The following is an 18,126-nucleotide window of genomic DNA, read 5'->3' as shown; positions in this document are numbered from 1 at the left end:
CATACCATGGAAGTGGTGGATGGAAGCTTGCTTCTAAATTTCTGCATAACAAACTTTCAATATGATTACGTATGCTAATTTTCATAGAATTAAAAAGTGTTGTTATTTATTGTGGCATAATTATCAGTAACAAAAAATTAATATTTTAAAATACATACTACTTATTTATAATAACATAACACCTGTGAAGTAGTGCTCTGATTGGTGTGACAACCATGTTTTGAATTTTAATCAAGCCATTCATTCAATTCCAAACATAGTAATTTAAACTGCTGATTTTAAAAATGAACATGTCTATTGGCATAGCAAGTCCACAAAATTGTGCATGCTAAGTAAATAATTTGTGTTCAGTCACTGTAAAAAATGGATTTTAAAGAAATGAATGGTGCTAAAGATGAAAAATTAGCATGAGCAAATTTACATGTTTGTGGATGTAGATCATCCAGGTTAACAGAGTCCTGAGAATGTAACTTAATATCTGTCACTTTCATGATCAATGTCAACATCACTATCAGGAACACTGTCAACATCACTATCAGAAACACTGTCAACATCACTGCTGTCCTCATCTATATCATCAAGAACAATTGCACCTCCATTACAAGCAACAAGAGAACCATCATCATTAATATCTTTACCATGAGCATTATCTGGTGAATACTCTCCCCAACACAATTCAAGCTTTGTTATGGCAAGTTGGTGTTGTGCTGTTACAACGCTGCCTTTCAGAAAGCTTAAGTAACCATAGTCACTCCTAGGTTTCTCCACGTGTAATGAACCACCATTGCCACCATATGGACCAAATGGAGTTCCTTTATTTGTTATAAATTTAAGACGATCAATCATCCACCCAGAATTGATTTCAGCTTTCACAATTCTCTCATCATCACTCAAATGAAACTCATATACACTAATGCCTTCATCCTCACTCATACCATAGTGACATAATTCAACCTCTGAGTTGTTGTAAAAAACCATTATTCCACCGATTACATGGCGACCATCCCAAAGACGGGTTACAATTTTCATTCCAGTAATAAACAAATTGGTAAACCCCATTTCAATTCCAAATTTTTCTTTTTCAGGGCCAACATGAGCATTACCTGCATGGATTTTATGGCATTTGAAAACTAAATGACTGTAATTTCGTTCACTTCTCCATAATGCTGGAGCATCATCATCTGCCCCTTCATTTGCTCCAGATTCTTCTGCTTGTTTAATGGCTTTCATGGTTCCATCACATTTGTTATGTGAAATAAATTGCTCAAATTTTTCTTTACATTGAGATGAAAGTGAATGGTAACACAATCCAGGCAACAATTCACTCAACATAATATCAATGTTATCACTTTTTGCATTCAAAGAAACATATTTCAGCACAACTTCAAGAATAAAATCTTCTTGCACTTCTGCTGATGGCAAGAAGTCTTTTTCAAAATCAACAACAACAGCATCGCATTGAAGTATTTGCTTCAAAAGGTTTACATCTAATTTAGAAAAAAATTCTTCTGATTGTGCTATTTTATAAAAACGTTTTGCTACTTTAGGCATCAACACATTTTCCAACAATTCAGCCATTTGATATTTTTCAGCAAAAACAAGCCACGATAGAAAGTTACTATCGTCAATAAATTCTTGAATGAAATCGTCATTGGCAATCCACTTGCGAATATCAGAGAGGTCTTGCAACTGAAAGTAATCGCTCGCTTTTAATACAGGCATAACGTTTAGCTTCGTGAACTTCATCTTGCCTGTGTAGGCATAATCAATGATGCATTCAATGGTAGATTTATTAAAGTTACTGATATCGACAACATCACGAGGTTCGTCTTCATGACCACTGGGTCGTTGTAGTTTAGTAAAGTGAAAATGATCTTCAAAATACAAACTAAAGGAGCTCAAAATCAATTTGTGCGTCTTAATCTCACCATCACTAACAATAAGAGTAATGTCACATAAATTACTTTCCTTATACGACTTGTACATTGTCTCAAGAAGATTATCACTGTGACCCACTCTATGGTAAAATATTTCATTCTAAAAGTACAAAATGAAAATGAAATATAATAAACAGCCCCAGCAAGATAAGTGAGTAGTATTATGACTTACTAATGGTTTTCGTTCCATAATTACCAATTTGTGGCTCGGCTGTGTCAGTGTACTACAACTGTTAATGACAAAATTCTTCCCTTCAATGATACAAGGGTAAAACTTTCTTATAGTCTTACCATGCCTCAAAGACAAAATTTTGATATTGGGCCAGCCAATATTTTACATTTACAACGTGTTCTGCGCATGTCGTGTTTGATGACGTTTTCAGTAGTAAAAAAACAAAAGTTCGGAGTCATCGCAATTTCTCTGTATATCCTTATGCAACAGCTAAAGACGATGGAAAAACTATATTACAACTTTTGCTTTTGAGCAATACATTCTGAAATATTCTACATTACAAGTGTTTTAAAAGTGCTGACTCAGCACTTTTGTTTAGTGTTATTGCTCTTTCTTAAATACATTGGAAAAGCGCCTAACCAAGAACAGTAATATTAAAATAATTTTAATGCCATCGTGTTATTGACAATCACCCCCACAATTACACAAACGAGAACAAACTAAGTGTGCTTTGACGCATTTATACAACGACTAGAACATGAACTTTTGCATCCTCAACGAAGCTGGGATTATGATCTATGTTGTCAACTGCTGCAGTTGTAAACAATCCTTTCCGTAACTTCAACGGACAAACAACGTCATCACTCTCGTACCTTGCTATTACTTTATTAGCAATGTCGGAAGAAACAGATAAAAGCCGATCGTACGAGATGCACAATCCTAACTTGAAAAAAGCGACGATAAGTGATTTATCTCTCTTAGTTCCATGAATTTTGAGGGACGTGTATATTGGTACCGGGCATTCTTTTTCTGTAGTGTGATGAGGTCTTGACGCTTCTCACTCGCGTGAAGTGTAATTGAAGACAATAAGTTGAAAGATGGTTAAGCAAGCTTGTTTTGGATCTCTTTCTGCCCGTTGTTTGATTACAATGGCCTCTTTAAGTATCATTAAATAACAACTTTTAATGATGCTGAAACAGAATCCTTTTGACAATCTTCGAAGAATTTTCCGTTGCATGAGTTCTTTGTTTGAAATATATCTCTTCTTATAATCATAGCCGCTCTTGCTAAATGCCATGCTTCCGAATCTTCTTTTGCCCTTTTAAGGGCGTTTCCAATTTCATGTTTCAATACAAGTATAGTGTCTCTTCCTTGACTTTGATCAGTAAGATTGGGAAAAACATTCAAGATTCTTTCCTTAAGTCTGGTAGTATTAATTGATCCACTTTCAACTCCAAATGCCTTCAACTTCATTTTAGAATATGTTGTCAGCTCCGTTATCTTAAGCAAAACTAAACAATCTGATTCTAGTCGTTTTTCAATACAAGCAATAAGTTCAGCAAACGCTAGCCCATCAAGGTTTGGTCCTGAATGTTCAGAGTTTGTTTACGTCGCAGTCCTCATTGCCCTAGCTCGATTATAGAGAGAAATAAGACATTTAGGATGATACTTTGCCTCCATTGCTACCATATCACGATTCGATACTTTTGCTATAAGTTGTCCGTCATTTAGCAAAACAGCACATTCCCTAACCTTGCCATCTATCTCAAGCGTTGAAGCTGCACGAAGGTTTGAAGAGTTGTCTGGTTTATCACAGAAAATGCACTCGTTCTTGGAAAATGCAGAGAAGCTTGCTCTTCTGGCTTTAATTGGACTTCCTTTTTCGATTTCAGATGCTTGTTCTTCGTCTGTCTTCTCCGCACTGAAGCCTCTTTTCAGGGCACGTTGCAACTTTGTATTGTTGAAAAGATCCCTGCGTGACTTATGCCATGATGCTTAGCGTTTCTTCAATTACATTACCTCCATCGAAACCCTTTATGTCTAGATTCATTGGTAAGATATCAATTTTAATAAATTCTTGCAGATATTTCAAAAATGAGAAGTACCAAACTCATGCATCCTTTCTTTTTGAGTTTGATGGACATTGTAGACGTTCTGCAGTGTCTTTTTGACAAATTATGCATAGTTTCCAGTCCATGAGTTATATAATATTCTACGAGGGAAGCAGTTATTGACACTACATGTGCATGCTTTGTTGTGTTTACATCTTGATCAAAAAAAGAATCTTCTAGATTAAATTGAACACGCAAATTATGAACGTCATTATATTACTATCTTAAAGCAAAATTTTACAGCAAGAACAAGTAAGGACATAATAATAAATTACTTTATGGGTTGGTCAGTGCGTACGATTTTTATGGACGAGTTGAGAATCAATTAGGTGATTGTTTTGAAGCGTTTCCAAACATTGAAGTGACAAAAAGTGCTAAAAACCAGAAATGTTAAAAGATAGAGTGAGTAAGTATTCTGAATGCTAACACAAGTAAGGTAATAAATCTTAAAGAAACTTAATTGAATGTTCTTTATTGTTTCAATACGATTTATCATTGCACTATGGTGAAAGCCGGGAGGGGCACATTGTTATACACTTTATATGCAAAGCTCACCTTTATAGGTTTGAGCACTGTGGTGACTCTACAATACAATCCATACAATGTGTAACCGTATGTCCTGTGTCCCAAGTGCAGGAGTCACCATTTTAATATGGTGATCGCCGGGAGGGCACATTGTATATACACTTTGTATATATATATATATAAGTTTGAAAATTTGTAATCCAGGCATTGAATACATAAAAGATAACAGTTTCTCCGGAGAATCTGTTATCTTTTATGTATTATTTGGGAAAGTATTGACCAAAAGAAAAAGTTGTAATATAGTTTTTCTATCATCTTTAGCGGTTGTTTAAGAATATACAGGGAAATTGCAGATTTCTCTGAACTTTACTTTTTTTACTACCGACGACGTCATCAAACACGACATTCCCAGAACTCGTTTTAAATGTAAAATATGGGTTGGCCCTATATCAAAATTTTGTGTTTCTAAGCATAGCAAGAATGTGAGAAAGTTTCATACTTGTATCATCAAAGTGAATGGTTAGGTGGGGTTTTTTTGTGATTAACAGCTGCACTAGTGGTGCTGTGCTTGAATTGAGTGAAATTTTAAAATAATGACTTATTAATTATATAAAATTATATGAATTTTGCAAATACCGAGGAACCGAGCCTGGTGGCCGAGCCAAGTCATGGTCAGTGGCAGCCATGTGGCAGCCTATTCAAGCAGACTCATCTGGATTGTACCATTGTACCAGTGGATTGTACGGTTTGTACCACCCACTACGGACTACATTGCATTCATTGCCGCTCCACGAAGGCACAAAATTTAACAGTTTAAATTTGAATGGTTCCCCTTTAGTTTTGCCCCTTGTACTATAATGGCATAACACCACCAGCTTTATGGAAAATATAGATTATATGCTTTTGTTGCTTCATTCAATAACACCAATATTGCTGAGACAACGAACATAACGTATTCACACATTTCATTACATGCAATAGACCTTGCAATCGTTTGGTAAAGTCTTGATGAATTCCTTTTCTAAACATGAAAACTGATTTGAGCAAAGGTCAAAGGTGGATGTATAATATTATATCAATAAAGCAGTCATTGTTGTCAAGTTAGATGATCTGTTTACATAAGCCACAGAATAAGGATTGTAATTACGTATCTATTCTGTGATATAAGCGTCAAGCAATACTGACACAACATATACGCTCACCTTGGTCATGCATCAAACGGGTTGAAAAACAAAAAATGTTAGAGAGATGCATTACTTTTGCTCGTTCATCCTACATAAGTACTTTAATTTGAATTTCCTTTCTCCTAACAACTTTCTAAGTACGTAAGACTGAAGAAGTGCATGATGTGATGTCGATATTTGTTTCAATTAAGTCAGATTCGATTTCTTTTCCAACCAGTTTCGATTGTTTTTCCTTGGTTTGCTCAACCTAACTTTTAATGAAAAATGTCAAAAGCAAACGGATCAATATGATGATGAAAAAATCTCAGTCTATCATTGAGCTAACGTTGTCCACACTTAATGGACAATATAATTTTTTCATCCGGCTCTCAGATTATTAATGGGAGAAAGTAAAGTACAAGTAAAAAGTCAGTATAGTTTTACCAAAATCACTCATGAGGCATAGAAATGTAATCTGTTCTGCAACCATGCAATCAGCCTTGCACTCTAGTATAAGCTGGGTAGTTTGCATTAGAACAGAGTTCTGTAATGTGATAACTGAATAAGTCTGAAGGATATTTATAGAAACTAGAAAATGATTCCATGAAATTTCACGTGCAAATCATGCACATCCCGGAAGCTATATATAAAGACTTATCTTTCGCACATCAGTTTCATATCAATTTTCCAATGTGTCCGCGTCAAGTCCTTCATACAACAAATATGCGCCATCTTATCAAAAATCTCATTGTTGCTTTAGTTTTTTATCAGCAATTTGTAGAAATTCAGTCTAAAACAAAATGTGTTGGAGAGTCCGGAGAATACGTTGATTGGTAAAGTAGAATTATGTCATTAGATACGTAGAGATTAAGAACATAGTACAATACTTTATATATCAGTATTTTTGGGTTATATTTACAATAAGTATTTCTTCTTGTTTACTTATCTTGCATATTACTTATCAAACTGTCGTCAATATGTTGTAATACAAAGGATGCAATGAAATAGCGTGATATATATTGCTATTAATCAGCGTCCTAGCGCATTTATTAATGTTCCGTGCATCATGCTGCATGATTCTATTCTATGATTATATATAACGAGCGAGAGGTTATATAAACGGGAAACTATCATCCTCTCAAGCCCCTAAGTTTTCGTGCAAACCGAAGATCATGAAGCAATACTTAGGCGGAAATTATAATATTATAAACAGATCATTTAGGCGGAAAAAACGTGGCAAATCTTGAAAATGGCATCTCGTTTTCGCTATTGTGGTTTTCGCTTTCTGCTTGTTAATAAAAATTTTTGCGCTTTTCTATAATTCAATCTATATCTTCGTTTCAAAACCTAAGAGTTGGATCATTAATTTCCCAAATATACGTAATCAAACTGAAATAGGATATGTTCGTCGTCACTGAGCGGCAAGCTTGGGTCTTAAATAAATTTTTTTCTAAATATCGTCAATAATTATAAAAAAATTTCACAGCCTGTTTGGTAATTTTTGGTTTGTCTTTGGAACAAAGATAAATGAAAATACTATCGACTCTGTTCCTTGTTTTTTCATCTTGATTGTCAATAAATGGAGGTGTCATTATTTGGAATTTGTTTTATTCTGTATTTTCAAAAATTTTATTTTGTGTTTTCTAAATTTGTCTGTTTGTCCTTGTTATTCATAGCTAGAACGTACAGTTCTTGCTGATGCTTACGAAATTTGGAGTTATATGACATTGACAACTAAAGTTGTACCTTTTCGTCACAATAATTAAACGCACTAAATGGAGGAATTGCTTTGGTTTTTGGTTTCTTTCGTTATCATATTAAACATCTTCATTTAATTTTCAAGATTTTGTACAGAGTAAAGTTTGGTACAAAAATGTGATTAATTTTAATGAAGAAGCTCTGAATATGAACTTTGAATGAATCCTCTCTCAGACAACTGGTTTTAACTTTTTCATTCGATTTCGCTAGGTATATTGTATACAAACTGCCAAAAATTAGAGAATCAGATTTTTACTATGTAAAAGAAGGTCTCGGTTATGCATATATGGACGAAAACAAAAGACAATTTGCAATGATTGACAAACCAATCAGCAGTGATAAGAGTGCAGTGGGACGGACATTACAGCAGATTTATCAATCTCGATATAAAGTAAATGGTTTGAGCCCGGGAAACATACAATCTCGACATGTTGGCTACGTTATGTATAATGATGCTAAACCAGAAGGTATGCACCTAACATTTTCTTTGCATCGGGTGAGGTCATAGATACTGTAGTTTAGAGTTCGATACTGACGAATAGAGTAGAATAAGAAACATAGGCTCATATATACGTTGCACAAGCAAAACTAATAGCCTGGCTTTAGTGCTTCTGGAGCAGTTGAGTATAGAATTAATATGCACGATGTACCAAAATATTGCCGTAGTGTAAACCGGTCTTGATTCTCTGCTCTTCATGAAGCGCTGTTTTGAAATAAGTTAAGTCACTTCTTGTAACTGGTGTTTATAAGTATTGTTAAGATAAGTTGTTGCATGTACCATGCAATCAAGAAACTTGGCCGGCTAAGAAAAGCCCACATTCTTTTAATAATAATAAATTAAGTTTGAAATCATGAATGCGTTTGAAATCATGACATACTCGACTAATTCTCTTCTGATAAACATGATTTATAATCCACGAGAAACATCCGAAATATATATGTTTACATGCTGTAATTACGGGATTAGAAAACAAAGTTGAGAAGTTTTCTATTTGTAATAACAATGCCGGTACGGTTGCATTAAAAAATGAAATGATTTCGAAATGTCTATAGAAGTGTGTAGAACACCAAAATATTACAGATACTTGTGTTAGTATAAGCTCTTCAACATCTGAACGAATCTAAAGAGAAGAACAAGAAGAGCGACTGGAAAAGATGTGTGCAATTTTAATTAGCGCAAAAAATTTGGTTGTTTTCGAAAAAATGAAAATATAATCAGCCGTCCAAGATCGTAAACTTCTACATTTTTCTTTCAACTTATAAACTATGCATGTTATACTAATTATAGAGCACGGATCATCTTTTTATGGTCATACCAAAGGTGATCTAGCATTCGATGGAACATCGGGATTCTGGCTGGTTCATAGTGTTCCAAAATTTCCACCTTATGCTGATGAATACTACGACTATCCTGAGTCAGGAAAACGTTATGGACAATCGTTTTTGTGTGTTTCCTTTAACTATTCTATGTTTAACGAAATTGCTCTCCAACTTCTGTACAACGGTCCTCAAAAATACGATTACTATCTACCAGATGTTATGGCAAGTGACTTGCCAAACATGAAAAAGGTTGTCGAAGGTGAGAAATTTGAACAGCACGATTATTTAGGCACGTTTATCAATCGTACATTATATAATATGTGTAGTGTTTTTTAATCAAAATTCGTTGTAGGTAAATATTGGTACGGACAACCATATGCACATGTTTCCAAACTTCATTCTATTGGTGGCATGACTTACATAAGTTTTGCCAAAAATAAAAATTTTGACAGTGATTTATACAGCAGTCTGGTTGCACCATTTTACGCTACTGATCTTTTGGCGGAGACTTGGCAAAACGGCGAGAGCAAACTGAAGTCAAATTGCAGTGAATATTCAGTAGAAAATGTTAACGAGGTGAAAGTTTGCGATAACCATTTTAAAGAAACCGATGACCATTCAAAGTGGGCAATTTCCAAATCTTTGGAGACAAATGCTGTGTGTATAGGTGACATAAACAGAATGGTATGTTTTTATGAATTCATTTCATTGCCTAATAATGAGTGTGGGCTACTTTGTTTTCCGTAGCCAGAGGGGAAAAGGAGCATTTTACCCAGGCGCCCAACCTAAAGAGGACCCGATTTAAGAAAGCACCTGAAATTAAGGCAATCTTTGTTATTTTGACTTTCAAGACATTTTGTATTATTTGTCATCACATGCAGCCGCATATGTTTGAAATCATGACGTCACGGTGCCATAAAAAAATGCATCCTCGGGCCCAGTTTTTTACGGCTTCTCTAGCCGTAGCACAATGCTATGAAGCAACTAGTTGAGTTCAGTTTCCACTATCATTTCCGTCGCAATTTGCACGTGTTTAATTCACTGAAAAAAAGGTACATGTTCTAAGGCAAATATCAATGGCAATTTTTTCATCATTAAAGATACAGATACTTTCATTCATGAATTAAGCGCGTGCCTATCATGCACGCACTCCTAGCCATTAGAAAGTTCATTTATTATAAAACGATATAAAAAAAACTTAAATCGATTTTGCACCCTACAGTAATTTATTCTTAAAAGAGTCGTTTAAATTAACTGTGTAGTTTAACAAGATTTATTGCTTTGTTGAATGGGCGAAAGTAGCCAAAGTAACTGACAAACAGCGCATGCTCAATGACATGTATATGTTTATTCAGTTAATATATTTGATAGGAAAGTCAATTCAAACGCGGTGGTGGTACATTATGTACAGAAAATATGGAAACGTGGAGAGAATTTCGTAAAAGTATATTATCCTACGAATCGTGTGATGTAAACTACGACCAGGTGATTTAAAAAACATGAAAAAATACCATATGTTCATATTCAACAAATTGTTCAGAATAATTGTAGAGTATGTGTAGCGCAATAATCAAATAATTACGTAATGTGAACTAACGAAGATTTTAAATTCAACAATACCTGCATAAATATATAATCTCTCATTTATTGTCTCAAGATTTGTGATTTTGCTTTATACTACGTCTCGGTGTATGCAGGTCAGCAGGTTTTCAATCAAAGCCGAGCGACAGTAATAAAATTTCAATATTTAAATCTACCAATTATGGGGTGGCTCACCAAATACCAAGTCTTGTTCACATGCACTTAAAAAGTTTCAAGTATGAGCCAAGAAACCAAGGTAACGGCGTTATGTCTTGTAGCTATATATAATATGCTAGGTAATAAGTTAGGTGATATGTACATAACACCATCTTCATATGAAAACGCATTTCCAATTGTGCTCAATTTTGTTCACAACAATTTTGAACACTCAACAACAGTTGGTGTTCAAGCTAACCATGTCATAATCTCAGCATGGTCACCATTAAGTACGCCCGCAAATCAGTTAGGGGTAACTGATAAAACTTGTCAATTTTTCAAAATACACAAAAAATTTTTAGCTTTAGTGATCGCTCCAATGCCATTAGCGTTTTGAAATCATGCAAAATATGTAACAAAATTATCGGCGCGCGCAAGCAATTATACCTATTAATCCTATTAATAAGAAGTCATCCTAATGATCAATGAAACTCTCGTGTTTTTTCGTCCACATTTCTTTCATAAGTTTCGCTTTCTCTGCATTTGCTTTTCTCTTTTTTTCTCTCTATAATTGGAATTTCGGTTCGTTTCGATATACACATGTAATTAATAACAATACGAACGCTATAAAAGCAAATTGAGAGTTAGATTATCAAAAAAATAGTACAGCATGCAATATCTATGGTCCTAATGTTGCGGTATGTACAAATACACAAAATTGTTAGAGCCATTATACAATGACACATGCATAACGAATGCTCTGATTGGTCAATGCCGTAAAAATAACCACTTTTTAAGAGAGAATTGTGTTATAGGGTTAAATCATAACACCTGTTGTTCAAGCTAACAAAGTAAGAAATTTGGCTAATGCGTATGGTTATTTTCTTTTGCAAGCTATTCAAAAGTGCTTCTTGTTAATCAAGGGCGTAAGAAGCACATTTAAGGTGGGTAGGGAGGGGGGGCATAAGCCTAGGGTGCATTTTCCTGGTGAAAAGGGCATTTAATGTTGCGACGTATTCTTTTTTACAGTTTAAATACGTTTCCATGCCAATGCTGGAAACCGGTATTACCGTTCCTTGTCGTTGAAAATTTGAAAAACACTTAAACTGCATTCTTTTGCAAAAAATTCTTTTGCAATTGACTGATTACAAATCGAATCTTTTATTTGTTTGTTCATATCTAATAAAAAGTTATTGTACTGCTTTTCTGCGCTGATGATTACAATAAAGGAAGGAACTACACGAAAGTCTTTCACCTCCAACAGTGAGGAAACCAAATTTCCTTGATTTTAAAGACAATGTGCCTTTACTTTGTCTAGGCATAATTTGGCAATTCTTAAACGTGTAATTTGCATCATCCAAAAATAAAGTTTTTCCTAAGGATTAATTTGAGATGCTACTCTTTTTCCCGACTACCTTTACCTCAATCATATCACCTGACTTTTCAATCTAAAGCATTACATGCAATTACAGAATCACCCCCGTTTCACAAACGCACATTTCCAAATTTAGTATCTCCTTTACTTGGCATTCTTTTCACAAAAGGCTTCCGTTTTCTCAGAACAAATGGGTTTTTCACCGAATTGTCTTATTATATATTTGATTTTTGTTTTTTGTTTTTAATAATATTACAAGTGAAGACTACTGGAAGATCATAACAAGATGGTAATGCCACATCTTACAAACTTATATTTACTTTGGTCATTCTATTGGTAATTAAACTAACAGTAGCATACTTTTTCCCACGAGTTTGCCACATTTTTTATGTTAAATTAAAGTTAAATTAAATTGCTCCGTTGGCATAGAATAATAAACTTACCGAGGGCACTACATACAGCTCAAGATACAGCTCATTAAAAAACCTTTTTACCAAAGTAAAAGAGCACATTTTGGGAGATTTTCAAAGTTGGGAGGGACTTGGCCCCACTGGACGCCCGGTTCCAATGCCCCAGTTGACAACACAATTCTCACTGTAAAAATGGTTAGTACTCGCGAAAATTTTACCATCTGATGATCTATTGAATGTCCAACCACCTACTCAACAAAAGGTTTTTGCAAGTCTTGCATGCTGATAATTTTAGAGATGTTTTCCTATTTGTTCATTTTTTTGTAGACCCAGTATTGCAAGGCAAACAACGATTTACTTATGAAAAACCCAATCAAAATATTATAAAATACCGAATTTTACCTCGTGTTTCAAGCACTTTCTCAACTGACGTTCCAACTCATTACATGCACCAAAAAACTTTCCAAATGAATGCTAAACAAAAAATAAATACAATTTTGTAACTAAGTTTGCATTTTCCAAAGTGAAACTGTGTAAGTGATAAAATGAAATGGTTTGACAAGGAACAGAGTCCGTTTGCCACTTCTCCCCAAAGAACGACTGCAAAGAATACTTTTTAGTGAGAATTATAAATATTTCATTATATTTTAACAAGGGTATTTAAAGGAGCAAGTTTTCAAAATACTATGGAAATTTATATGAGGCCTTTCTACTTACACAATAATGTTTGTACTTAAGATAAAGACAACTAACTTAATACATAATACTTTTACATCTGATGATGAACCACTTTTTGCGTAGTTTAGAAATTATACTGAAATTAGTGCAATTATACAATTCTAAATAAAGAAACATAATCTTAATGCTAGAATCGTAATTAAAAAAAATTCTTAAGAATAGGAAATACTTTGTATATTGATCTATTGACTGAACACAATGATTTTTCTTATGTGATGTGTTATCACTATTCGAAGTGTTTGTCATAGAAAAGGCACTTGCACTTGTTTTTACACAAGCAATGTTCAGACTTGATATTAGCCTAGCAACAATCAACATTATCACACAAAAATTACATTTTGATGGGGAAGAAATATAGCAAATGCTCCCTTTCATCTGTATTAAATTTATATCATTAAGCTGAACTGAACTTATAATGACTGGAATACTGTAAGACACACTATAAAAGCAATTTTGTGCAGCTCTTAAGTATTTTGTTACAAGTAAACTTTGTTTTTGTCGCATTTTATTCGACTGGTTGATGTCTATAATAATACGGTCGATAAATTTTTGAATACAAATGTTCGTCCACAGGATAGTCTGAATAGACATTCAGTCACATCATCTTGTTGTTTGTTTTAACTTTGCACTAAGTAACTTGATCAGATACCAAAAATAACTATAATATCTATCCGATTTAGAAGTAACAATTTCTGAGTTTAATATGCCTCGATCAGGCATACAAGCAACCGTTCAATCGTTCATGTGGTCCATAATTTCAACTATTCTATTCACTCAGTTGACACACATACCTGTTCATGGCAAGTTTTCAACATGTTAATGGCATCCAGACACTCCTCATGAAGATGTGGAGCTAAGCTAGAATGCATTGTTTGTTTTTACACGCTTCTAGCCAAAAGAGCCAAAACTCTCCTACAAATTGTCAATTGTCAACGAATATTACAAACAACTTACGCAACCATGTCGGTTTTGTCACTAGCCTGCATGCAGGTGTCAGATGAGCAAAAAATTTCGCGCGAGCTATACTTGTCAGTGGAACAAGCAGTTGAGAGCTAGACTGTGAACTGGACAATGCCAACGAGGAAAGACCAGTTTTGGTAACGTGATGGTATGACAACAAAAGTTTAGGTAGAGTCTGTTAGATCCACTTAGGCCGGTGTAGTACTTGCAAAAACTAAAGAGATTATTCGTGAAAATATTCTTGCAAACGGTTAGCATTTTTTGAGTGATTCTTAATGTTTTGCATTTTGTGTTAGTTAACACTGTCACTGAGTGAGATCTTTTAGAAGTTTGGCGGTTCATTTGGATGTTTTTAGACCTTTGTATATTCTGCTACGTTACGGAGTTAGAGAGGAAGCAAGGATGGCACCCCTAAAGTTATTAGTGAGGGGGGGGGGACTTTAATTTGACGTTGTAGCTCCAAGAACTGGTGTAGGCTGACGTTCATCGAAATCCTTCCCCAAACTCAAATTTATGACATTCTAAATCATATTTTTTTATTTTGTTTTTTCAATCTTAAACTGACAATAAAGAACCTCGATGATTTACGTCATGTAGGACATTATTACATGTTTATAAATGTCGATCGTCCGGGTTGGTATAGTCCTGAGAAGGACTGTTTTTGTTGTTGTTGACTGACGTTTCGACAACCTTAGCGGTAGTCATCTTCAGAGTCAAATGAGGAGTAAACCTCAGGTTAGCCGTATTTGTTATCTGGTTCTTACGTCATTGTATTGTGTGTACAGGAAATGTGTATTGTCATTGTGAATTAGTGCGAAGTGAAATGTTTTTAGTTGTGAAGTGTGATTTAGGTGTGATGTTTTTAGTTGTAATGTGTGGGTGCCAATTGTGTATTGTCATTGTGAATTAGTGCGAAGTGAAATGTTTTTAGTTAATCCTTTACTTGTATTGTGAATAAGTCGTTTGTAAGGTGCCGGTAATTGCTGTGACTGTTCAAGGGGGTTTGTTCCAAGTCGGTATACCAATTTCCTAATGTAAGCCGTTGTCTATAGTCATTACTGTAAGCAATGCATTTTGCCGACTCCCAGTCATTGTTGTGCTTTGTGATTCGGTGATATTCGGCAATGTGATTAGTTTTGTCTTGTTTCTTAGTAGCTCGTTTGTGTTCAGGAAGTCTTATGTTTAAGTTCCTGACAGTTTCCCCGATATAGGAGGCGTGGCAGTCGGAGCAGTTTATTTTGTAAATTGCACCTTGTCGTTCGTTGGGTTGCCTTTATGTTCGTTAGTACTTGTCGTTCGTAGTTTTTGATTGTCATGTTTTACTTATCCTTGTCTGATATTCATTTGCAGTAGACTTCTTTAAACGTCTTAGTCATATCAACCCTGACAGTGATGATATTTGTAAAAAGACCTTTTACCTAACGGAAGATAGAAACAGCTTGGTAATTAAGTTGTACTTCCTACATCTCAATGGGAAGATTTGAATGCTTTGTTATTGAAGTCATTTCACTAATACCCAAGAATCCTTAGTTGCATATGATATATTTGCTTACTACATGAAAAAGGGCTAGAGCAGTCCAGGCTAGCTGGGGTATATAGCGGAAAAATTAAAACATGCAATCTGGAATTTTTATCATTTATACAAAAAAGTGATATTTCTAATAACCATATCGTAACACGAAATATCAAGTTCGTTGTTGATCAAAACAAACTCCTTAAACCCATCTATTTGACATCTAAATGATCTCATGAATTATGTTGGCTTTCAACAAACTTGCCGTAAGCAATTATAAATTACGTACAGCCTGTCCGTTATTTTATCGTAAGTGTAGAAAAAAGCTCAGTATTTGGACTTGATCATTTTGCTAAGTGACCCTTTGAAGCACAACTTGAAAATGTTATAGATGCAAAAAACATCAAAGCACATGCTGACATGAAGGCTTTCTGCCCTCAAGTTATTCCGACACTAAACTAGTATAATGACTATACATTGTTCAATTTTGCTTGTCGCATTAATCTTCCTTTCATTTGACAATTGTCGCCGGTTTTCATTGAATAATTGACAAGTTTCAAAAATTATTCTAGCGTAGCTAACGATGATTTGAAATGTCAAGTAGCTATAAAAGTTTAAAGCAAGTTTTATTTTATATGATATCATACAGTTAATATCCTAAGTATTGACCAACATAATGCTCCTCCTTCATCTTGAAGATGCAGTTTGTTTGAACCATTGGGACATATTGGTTTTTGTTTGCATAAATAGTAAAAAACACTCAAATATTTCAATAATGACTATAAAACACACTTCAGTATAATTCAATAATTACTTTGAAACAAAGTCGAAATCATTGCTATAAATCTTGTCTCTAGCTGTTAGCCTGTATCTCGAATCCTGAGTTTGTAAGATAAGTTTTTTGAAGTGTGTTTTATCATTTATTTTTTGATAATGTCTGCTGGAAAAGGTCGGATTTTGTTCGCATGCAATCAAAATAGCTTTTGTTTGTGCTTGTTGGATTAAATATACTGATTTTTTGAACATATCTAAACTAAATTAACTATCATTCTGATTTTGCTCTTTTCGACTTTTGTCATTTTATATCAAGAGCACGTGTGAGCCATTAAATTATCTGTAAATATAACAACAATTTTTTGATAATGGGTGAGCCATTGAATCACAGATACTCTACAACATTAACATAGTTACCCATATAAAGAATTCTATGACCACACTAATATTATAAGCAACATCATTAAGCCTGAAATGTGTCAATCACTTGAAGAAATTTCTGTGTTTGGGTGGCCCTGATCCAGACTCGGGTTTCGTCATGTCACTGATCAGAGCACTTGTTATATAATATATTTTGACGACATGATGGTGTGGGTTAGCCTTTATACAACATGGCTAAGGCTGACTAAAAGTCATGTAAACGTTATCAGTGCGCTGGTTCGAGAGGGGGAAATAGAAGGGAATATTTTTCACGGCATGGTTTTTATTCAAACAACATAAAAATATTAGTTAAACATATTTTCAATATGAACATAAGAGCCCAACATAAGACTTTTAAAAAAGCCATCACAATAATAAAATAGAGAAGGATTTATTAATAACGTTTCGTCTTTAACTTAAGACATCTTCAGATTATTTAAGTTAATTTATATACACGAGGTTTTAAATAAAAGCATATATTACAGGGTGATAAATTACATGTGAGGGAAGTAGGAAGTTTAGATGACGGAATTAAGTGAGAATGGCGGTATATTAAAGAAGGTATAAAGTATATTACATTCTTTAATATACCGCCTTTCTCACTTAATTCCGTCATTTAAACTTCCTACTCCCCTCACATGTAATTTAACACCCCGTAATATATGCTTGTATTTAAAACCTCGTGTATATAAATTAATTCAAATAATCTGAAGATGTCTTAAAGACGAAACTAAATCCTTCTCTATTTTATTATTGTGATGGCTTTTTTAAAAGTCTTATGTTGGGCTATTATGTTCATATTGAAAATTCGCTTTTCGCCTGGCAAATCTCTGGCCACGAAGTTAAACATATATAGCTTATATAGGTTATATTTTGGGATCCATCCTTGCTAATGCCACGAAAATGAAACAAAAAGTTAGTTCTAAACACAACGCTATCATACCATCTAAACGAGCCATCAACCCACCTTTTAAAAATAAACTGTGGAGAGTTTTCCACCTATAGAATAGTTAAATCACAACTGCCACACAATTAGAATTTAGAAATTAGTGGTGAAATAATTTTAAATCCAACTAATATAATTTTGGGGTTGCAGAAAATACCTTCAACAGTATGCTTGACCTCGCACATCTGACAAAAATTCATTGTTAAATATTCACTTAACCTATTTATGTTATGATTTTTTTTGTTCTTTTGATCTAAATCAACACAGACACAGTCATTAGACGTCATCACTTGTCTAACAGCCTCAAGCAAAACCCTAAAAATGTGGCACCCTTACAATCTACGAGTCCCCATGCCGAATAACATAAAGTTCAACTTTAATTGAAACTTTAAAGAAGCAATTCTCACTTTTGTGGGATTTATTGCAGTTGTCAGCTCTCAGCCGTTTAAGCTGTATCCGTCAGTTGCACGCGCGAAGAACATTTTT

At 34.3% G+C, this 18,126-nt stretch overlaps 3 protein-coding genes and 1 long non-coding RNA gene across 4 annotated transcripts; 1 reads left to right on the top strand and 3 right to left on the bottom strand.

The window, feature by feature from the left end:
* Positions 1–78: 78 nt before the first annotated feature.
* Positions 79–2,262, bottom strand: LOC124446330. The gene is made up of 2 exons (XM_046997179.1): positions 2,110–2,262; positions 79–2,037 (listed from the first exon to the last, which is right to left on the bottom strand). Exons 1-2 carry the CDS (start codon positions 2,125–2,127, stop codon positions 472–474), a joined length of 1,584 nt encoding a protein of 527 aa, XP_046853135.1. The 5' UTR covers positions 2,128–2,262; the 3' UTR covers positions 79–471.
* Positions 2,263–4,200: 1,938 nt separating this feature from the next.
* On the bottom strand, positions 4,201–5,948 carry LOC124446392. The gene is made up of 2 exons (XR_006948420.1): positions 5,729–5,948; positions 4,201–4,375 (listed from the first exon to the last, which is right to left on the bottom strand). It is a non-coding gene; the product is annotated as an uncharacterized LOC124446392 (long non-coding RNA).
* A 391-nt stretch (positions 5,949–6,339) lies between these two features.
* Positions 6,340–10,423, top strand: LOC124446389 (plancitoxin-1-like). The gene is made up of 5 exons (XM_046997233.1): positions 6,340–6,522; positions 7,658–7,914; positions 8,736–9,026; positions 9,120–9,451; positions 10,139–10,423. The coding sequence occupies exons 1-5, from the start codon at positions 6,380–6,382 to the stop codon at positions 10,259–10,261; spliced, it is 1,146 nt and encodes a 381-aa protein (XP_046853189.1). The 5' UTR covers positions 6,340–6,379; the 3' UTR covers positions 10,262–10,423.
* Positions 10,424–10,811: 388 nt separating this feature from the next.
* LOC124446391 (COX assembly mitochondrial protein 2 homolog) lies at positions 10,812–14,009 on the bottom strand. The gene is made up of 3 exons (XM_046997234.1): positions 13,819–14,009; positions 12,692–12,763; positions 10,812–11,069 (listed from the first exon to the last, which is right to left on the bottom strand). Exons 1-3 carry the CDS (start codon positions 13,894–13,896, stop codon positions 10,980–10,982), a joined length of 240 nt encoding a protein of 79 aa, XP_046853190.1. The 5' UTR covers positions 13,897–14,009; the 3' UTR covers positions 10,812–10,979.
* Positions 14,010–18,126: the final 4,117 nt, after the last annotated feature.

This window comes from Xenia sp. Carnegie-2017, unplaced genomic scaffold (genome assembly GCF_021976095.1).
Source record: "Xenia sp. Carnegie-2017 unplaced genomic scaffold, XeniaSp_v1 HiC_scaffold_22, whole genome shotgun sequence".
Lineage (NCBI taxonomy): Eukaryota > Metazoa > Cnidaria > Anthozoa > Malacalcyonacea > Xeniidae > Xenia > Xenia sp. Carnegie-2017.
The sequence above is the reverse complement of the archived record's forward strand: the minus strand, read 5'-3'. Positions and strand labels throughout refer to the sequence as shown.